The following is a 7590-nucleotide window of genomic DNA, read 5'->3' as shown; positions in this document are numbered from 1 at the left end:
GGTAGGGTCCGTAGTATTGAAGCTGTGAACTTTTAAGGTTAACTTATTTCATGTTTTGGGTACCCTATAACACCGAAACTACCCACTTTTGAGCACATGCCCATATGATTTTTTAAAAAGTTTTGATATGGGGGATCTGTTCCCAAAACATTATGACAGGTTTGTGTAATACTCTGTGTATAAATGTATATAATAACTTTTGAAGGACAGACATACATTGTTGTTTTATATAACTTACAATATTTATGTATAGCACATTTATATAAGAGAAAATACAAAACATAGTAGGAAAAATAAAACAAAAGACAACAAATAATTACAAATGCGTCATTTATTTATGTATTTATTTATTTAGCATTCTTTGTAACTGTTTATTACACTCTGGCAAAAGCAATCAATACTGTGACGTAAGCTACAAACAACAGATTGGCTGTTGGGTGAAACGTGATGAGAAAGCGTTCAGTGGCGGCCGTTCAGTTCAATGATGGGATTGCGTAGTGTGTTATGTTGGTGTTGTTAATTGTGCATCACATTACATAAACAAATCACTTGCCTCTTCTTTATCTTCTTCCATTCGATATTGCTACAGCCTTGGCTACTGCGTCGTTCTGAAGGTTGTTGTTGTTGTTATTATTTGGTGCATCATTCATATTATTGTTATTGTTGTTATTATTTGGCGCATCATTCATATTATTGTTATTGTTGTTATTATTTGGCGCATCATTCATATTATTATTGTTATTATTATTGTTTGCTGCATCATTCTGCAGGTTGTTGTTGTTATTATTATTTGGTGCATCATTCATATTATTATTATTATTGTTGTTGTTAGGAGCGTCGTTTTGTACTGGCGCAGCTGTTGTGTTCGCTGAAGAAAAAAGAATTAATAATTTAAAATCATTATGTTGACTTCTATAATTTGAAATAAATATTTAAATACTATTGATAAACATAAATCAATACATTTCAGTGTATGTGTAATGCCTAAGAAATATGTATGTGTGCGTAGAGTCTCGGCAATCACCAATAGATGGAAATGTGATTTCCCTATCTTTCCAACATATTTTGTATGAAGAGATCAATACTCAAAATAATTCCATCAAACTCAAGTGGTTATTATTCAAAATAATTCAATCAAATTGAAGAGATTAATATTCAAAATAACTTAATCAAATTCGAAAGATCAATATTCAAAGTAATTTAGTCAATTTCGAGAGATCAACATTCAAAGTAATTTAATCATATTCAAGGGATCAATATTGAAAGTAATTTAATCAAATTCAAAAGATCAATATTCAAAATAATGTAATCAGATTCAAGAGATCAGTATTCTCAATAATTTAATCAATTTCAAGAGATGAATATTCAAAGTAATTAAATCAAATTCAAGAGATCAATATACCAAATAATTTAATCAAATTCAAGGAATCAATATACCAAATAATTTAATCAAATTCCAGAGATCAATATTCAAAATAATTTAATCAAATTTAGGGGATCAATATTCAAAATAATTCAATCAAATTTAAGAGATCAATATTCCAAATAATTTAACTAAATTCAAGAGATTAATATTCAAACTTTAACCAAACACAAATTAAATAATTGATTATGAAATTATCTCTGTAATTTATTTTCTTTTATTCATTGCTTAGAACACTTAATTTTCTTTTCAGAAATACCTTTTTGACAACAAAACTCTCTCAACAAATACAATCAATGACATTGACAAATAAAGTCATTGAAAGAACCTACAATAAAAGACATTTAAAAACATTTCATAAAGCATTAAATGGCGATCTTTCAGCAACTAGTGTTCTTGTTTCATATTGACTTATTTGCAATGCTAAAATAAGTAAAAAGTAAAAGTGATGATAGTTATGACTCCTAAAAGCATTCAGAAATTGTTACGAGATCCAACGTTCAGGTGAATTTGCATTTGGCATAATACTCATTTCGTCTATCGATCCTATGAAGGACGGAACGCGCCTTATAAAGAAGTACAGAGAGCTCGTTCTTGGCTAAGCAGTTCGTTATGCTATTTTTGCGTGGCAGACCCGGATTCGACCTTTCGGGAGCTCATGTGATTCGGATTCCACGTTAATTAGTAGATCCCGTCTCACGTAGCCTGGCCGCTGAAAGGGACGTTAAACTCCAAATCACCTCAACTCAAAGAAGTTCAGGCAATTTTCACTGTACTGCGAGCGGTGATTTTTGCTTCGCATATTTTAAAACTATTTTAAGCATTTTTATCTATCCATAATTTATTTCATATGGTTTAAATTCTTTTCGAAGTGTGCCTGGGCTGAAGATGAAGACGATATTCTTTGAAAGTACTTCCTAGTGATGTTTGTTTCTTAGGGTGACCATTAGCCGTTTACTTAGTGCAGACAATGTTCTGCACTAAGTACAGAAAATGTTTAAATCTACTACTGAAATTTTGAAACCATAGCTTCATTCCCTTTATGTTAAACTGAGAAATATGGCATAGTAATTTTAAGATGTAGTTTTGTTTAAATAGTTGTTTTAAAATAAAGTGCAAATTCTGCATCATTTGTCAAAACGTTTTGTCACACATTATCATACATGAAGCACTGAGATACACAGTACTTTACAATTGCGTGTGCGTAAAAGCAAATGAAGCGTGAATTTTTGCCTCTAACTATTCTGTCTTGTATGTTTCACTAATTTGAATAGACTTTAATTCAGATAAAATACGAATGTAATGAGTTACAAAATTAGAGATAAAATCTTAAAATTTGATTATCAGACATTTTTCGTAGTATCTGGGGATACTTCTGTACGTGAGTCAATATAATACTTCCATAACAAGTTTGCCCTTATATTACTAAGGTAATACATATAATAAAGGACTATTCAAATCTGAAGACTGTCCCGAGGGAAAAATAAAACTTTTGTAACATTATTTAAGAAAGCATGACAATTGGGAAAAAGACTCAAACCGTGTAACGTATTTATTTGAAATTAACACTGGAAAGAAAATATTTTGCCAACCTTGCGAAAGATGATTTTTATTCGAATATGTCAAAAGACACAAGCCACAGCATGTAGCTACACATTCTAGTAAATGAAAGAAAAATTAAGCAAAAGCACAACTATATTTCAAAAGGTCTTCTCATACACACTAAAATACATTTCATAAGACAGAGAACTGTACTTAACTTGAAAGTTGTTGCGCATGATATTACTAGACAAGAGAAACTCTAAAGACAGTGCATAATTTATTTAGAAAGTATCAACTTTATACATTCCTTATTTTGGAGTTATTATCAGATAGAAAAGTTCCATTTGGTCTGATGCGAATCCGGCAATTCTTCACTATTCAAATCTCTTCGTATGTAATTAAAATTGTAAGCATCTGAGTATTGTCAAATCAGCACAATCAGTTAGCAGAACACAAATTTACATGCGTTTCCTTGGATCACTTTACTTAGCTGGCCCACGTCTTGCGAAACTTTAGCACTACATTTAATTCCAGCTAAAGCATCTTATATAGTTTGAAATGTTGTAAGAATTTGAATTTAATGCGTGACTGATCGACTCAATTTTAAACGAGTAACTTCTATTTATATGATTGAATGTCAAAGTCACCTAAGTGCAAAAATAGATATGAGTCAATTATACAACTCTAGATATTGTTCTTCACCCACAAAAACGGGATTCATTCAGTGCTGCCTCTAGTGCATGTTTCTTGTATTTCTAGAGAAGCTGGAAAACAAAGTGTAACATATAACTAATGTGATTCGTTATCGGGGTTTTCTAAATTACACCACGATACATGCACAATTTTAAAGCAGATAACTCATTTAGATGGCGTGAACTTCAGTTTAGGTATTCATTTCGTCAGTTTACGTATATGAACTTTGTCTTTTTACACAAGTACTTTTATCACTAACATACATTTAGTGACAAATTTAAACTAGTGTGCCACCTACTTGAGCATAATCTTTATATTTAATAATTAGAATTAAACATTTAATAATATTTTGTCATTGTTAACAACGGAAATAATTGACCTTACCTTCTTATGAAACGGAATTATATTATGACTGGTTCGGGTGTTTTGAATTAAGTTAAAGTAAGTGCATGCAGGCAAGAAACAATAGTTATTCAAACTTGCATCTTTATCTTTGGTTACCTTCCAACCCCCAAACCCCCCAAAAAATAGTTGTAAATAAATTCGATCAAACTCGTCTTAAACGTTAATTCTTTTTAACGCATATGTACAGTATTAAAGTGGGTGATTTTCTAATAATTTGTTTCATTGGTAGGCCTGGATTTAAAGTTATAAAATCACAATAGCAAATGCGCTCACATGATATCTTAGTTAAACTAAAATGTACTGTAACATGAAAAACGTAACTGAGAACAATATAAAACTAAAATAAATTATGTACTAGATAAATATAGATCAAATAATAATAAACTAAAATATTTAGCCGAACATTCCATTAAGTATAATGTTATACCAGCAAACTTTGGCGGTGGTGTATTTAGTCATATGCAATTTTAAAATTGGCAATTCTTCTTTCTGCTGCAAGCAGATTTTCTTCAACAGAACTTCCCTTCAATTTTGTCCTGTATTTGTTCAGTTGTTCGCAAAATTCTTGATGGTCTGAGTTCAGCTTTATTTTCTAACAGTAATTAACAAATCAACGATTAGTTGGTTCATTTCGAAGTAAAAGTAATGTGATCCTTTACTTTGCTTCTGACATTATTTGTGACGTAGTAAACTTGTATTTTTTTCGAATGAATGAAATTTACTGGTGGCCACTAGCTGACTCATAAGCCGACAATCAAACCAGAGCGTAGATAGAGTATTTAATTGCAGTCGTTTGCTTGTGAATTTCTAACTATTGATATATGTCAAGATTTCTCAAGTGTTATCAACCACCCATTGGCTCCTGTCCTGACCCCATCGGAAAATGCCGTATTGATTCGAGAAGAAATGTATGTTAAGAAATTAGATACCCACCAGTTGGAGGTGATCAGCTACTATCTCGATTCACCGTACTTAAATGTTGGAATGATTGTATAGGCCGGATATTAAAATATGTTCAGTATATTTTTCATATCAGCTGTAATCCTCTACTACCTTGAATACAAGTTAACGTATACGATTTGGCAATAAGTTACTGAAGACCATAGTCCGCATAAATATTTCTTTATTTTAAGTTATGAGGTATGTTTAATTCTTATTACGTACCATGTGTTAGAGTTGTCTGGTAAATCTGTAAAATAAAATAAAGTGTTAGTAATGATAATTAACCAAATATTCATCAGATCCTTAAATATAAATATAATCTTGGATTATCAGTTAAGACATGTAGGTAATATTTAGAAAACGTATCACGTTAACGTTTATGTTCTCTAAATAAAAACAATACAAGTTCATTGTATTAATTTTCTTTTTTCTAAGACATAGCTGGGCATGCTTAACACATTTGTATACAAGTTATATATATTGTCATTTTCAGTTACATTAAGCTTAACAATCATAAATGATTTGCAAATGATCATACACTAAACTTAACATAAATATTTCTGATCAATTTTTGATTGTTGAAACTTCTTTTATATTAGTTTTCTCGCAGATTTTCATCTTTCCTGCATTTTCCCATTGCGTTATTTGCCCTTCTCCCCATATTGTTAGTAACTACTTGTGACTTTCGTTCAGCATTTACCGAGGTCATAGGTTTGATTTAGAGTTCATAGTCATTTTCCACAGTGACGATGTATGAGAATTTCACGTAGATTTTAACGTGAGACTCTAAACAGAAGAGCTCCTGCCGGGATCAGACTAGAATCCCCAACATGGGCTAATATCGTAGTTGCGAGGGAGCCAGATACTAGGTTTAATTTTGTGGAGTTATAGTATCAAGTGTATGAGAGTATTTCACTTTAAACTACATGTTTGATTTTAAAAAGCCTTGGTACTGATAACAGACATAAACTTAAATCAATATGTCTCTTAGTTCACCAATTAACATTGATTTTAAGTTTTAAGTGATGATATGTGAAGTATTATACTTTCATATTAGATGTTTGCCTTTGTGAGATTATGGTACTAAAAGCAGTGTTGTGGGATTTTGAATTGCAATCAAATAAATAACATGTTTGGCATTGTATGTTTTGTTAACACAGAAATGGAATAATGAATATATTCATTCCTTTAAACCAACAATCAATGCATGCAATGATAGTTGGACTATCATAAACTTTGGACCAATGGTTTCTGAGAAGTAATATGGGAGAATAGCTATCATTCACTGATTTTCTTGCTTAAACCACAAACAAAAATGTGCTATTTAGTACACCTTATGACTACTATTTATTAAATCTTCGAATGTAGACTATGTTATTGTCCTAAATGTAAATGAGTGTATATGGATGGTCGCTCCAGGTTTCTGAAAACGAATTCGATAACCTTACCAACTTATGAAATACTGCGACATCACTACCCGTTGTGCTCGATATTAAATTCTGATTTATACCTATATAATGTATTTCGGTTTCCACTGAAAGGGACTACGTTGAAGCAATTTGAGCAAATCGATTGCTTTCCTCCTGAGAAACTTTCCGAAATCTCTCTAATGTTTCTGCTATTTATGGACCAACAGTCGATTCAACAACGTAAACTCACAAATATACATGGTAAGTGCATGAAGGATTACAAAGTTATATATGTAAAAGAGATAACCTAAACAAATGCAAGAGATATTTCTTGTTTGATGCGTCAGCCACTTCGTGTACCTCACCGTATGAGTAGACGTCTTGTTATGGTTATTGGCAGTGCAAGATGCTCCACTGCCATAGAAGAATGGTATATTGGCTAAAAATATTCACCAGGTAATAATGTGCTTTAAATAGAGCCTTGATGTTCATTCTGCATAGAGTATATTTCACATTATACAAGTAACCACCGACAACCGTACAGCTATGTATAGGTCCGAATTTATGCTCTTGAGCCTCAAATATATTTGTATGCCTTACCTCCACATTCAAGAAAAATGTTTCTTCCTCCCTCCTCATCTGTTCGTATGCCCTTGTCATTGAGCATAGGCTTAACGCTTGTTATATTGGGTCACCAGGAACGGATTAAACAGACATACAATAAGAATAAGCTTAGCACATTCTAACATTTCTAGTGTCGTAACAAAAGAACGTAATTCCTCTGCAGCACAACTTTGTTTTCAGTATATATTTCCCTTAAATTACTCTCTCAAAGACAGCGTTTGTTTCCCGCATAACATACTTCAATTATGATTGATTTCGTAAAAATATCGAACTCTTTTTTTGGAAATTTGCGGCTCTAGGATTAGAGTAGTGTAGTTACTGACCTGTATGTTGACAAACCATTCTCTATATTTACGTACCTGGTCACAACGGGACTTAAAATCATGGGGTATATACATTACCATATTGTATTACATTCCTTTAAATACACCATGTTTCATTCGGAATCCCATCAGTCTCCCGTAAGATACTATTCCTACTACCTGCCCTGCTTTCTGGAAAGTGTGAAAGATGAAACACATGAATTTGAACCTTATGTTTCATATTACAGAC

General features: G+C 31.9%; 1 protein-coding gene across 1 annotated transcript; it reads right to left on the bottom strand.

Annotated features, from left to right (window-relative positions):
• Window positions 1–330: 330 nt before the first annotated feature.
• LOC145682692 (uncharacterized) lies at window positions 331–7074 on the bottom strand. The gene is made up of 3 exons (XM_081754080.1): window positions 7015–7074; window positions 5228–5252; window positions 331–868 (listed from the first exon to the last, which is right to left on the bottom strand). The coding sequence occupies exons 1-3, from the start codon at window positions 7072–7074 to the stop codon at window positions 561–563; spliced, it is 393 nt and encodes a 130-aa protein (XP_081610206.1). The 3' UTR covers window positions 331–560.
• Between the last annotated feature and the right edge of the window lie 516 nt (window positions 7075–7590).

The sequence above is a fragment of the Thermobia domestica genome, chromosome 4 (genome assembly GCF_964235325.1).
Source record: "Thermobia domestica chromosome 4, izTheDome1.hap1.1, whole genome shotgun sequence".
Classification (NCBI taxonomy): Eukaryota; Metazoa; Arthropoda; class Insecta; order Zygentoma; family Lepismatidae; genus Thermobia; species Thermobia domestica.
The sequence above is the reverse complement of the archived record's forward strand: the minus strand, read 5'-3'. Positions and strand labels throughout refer to the sequence as shown.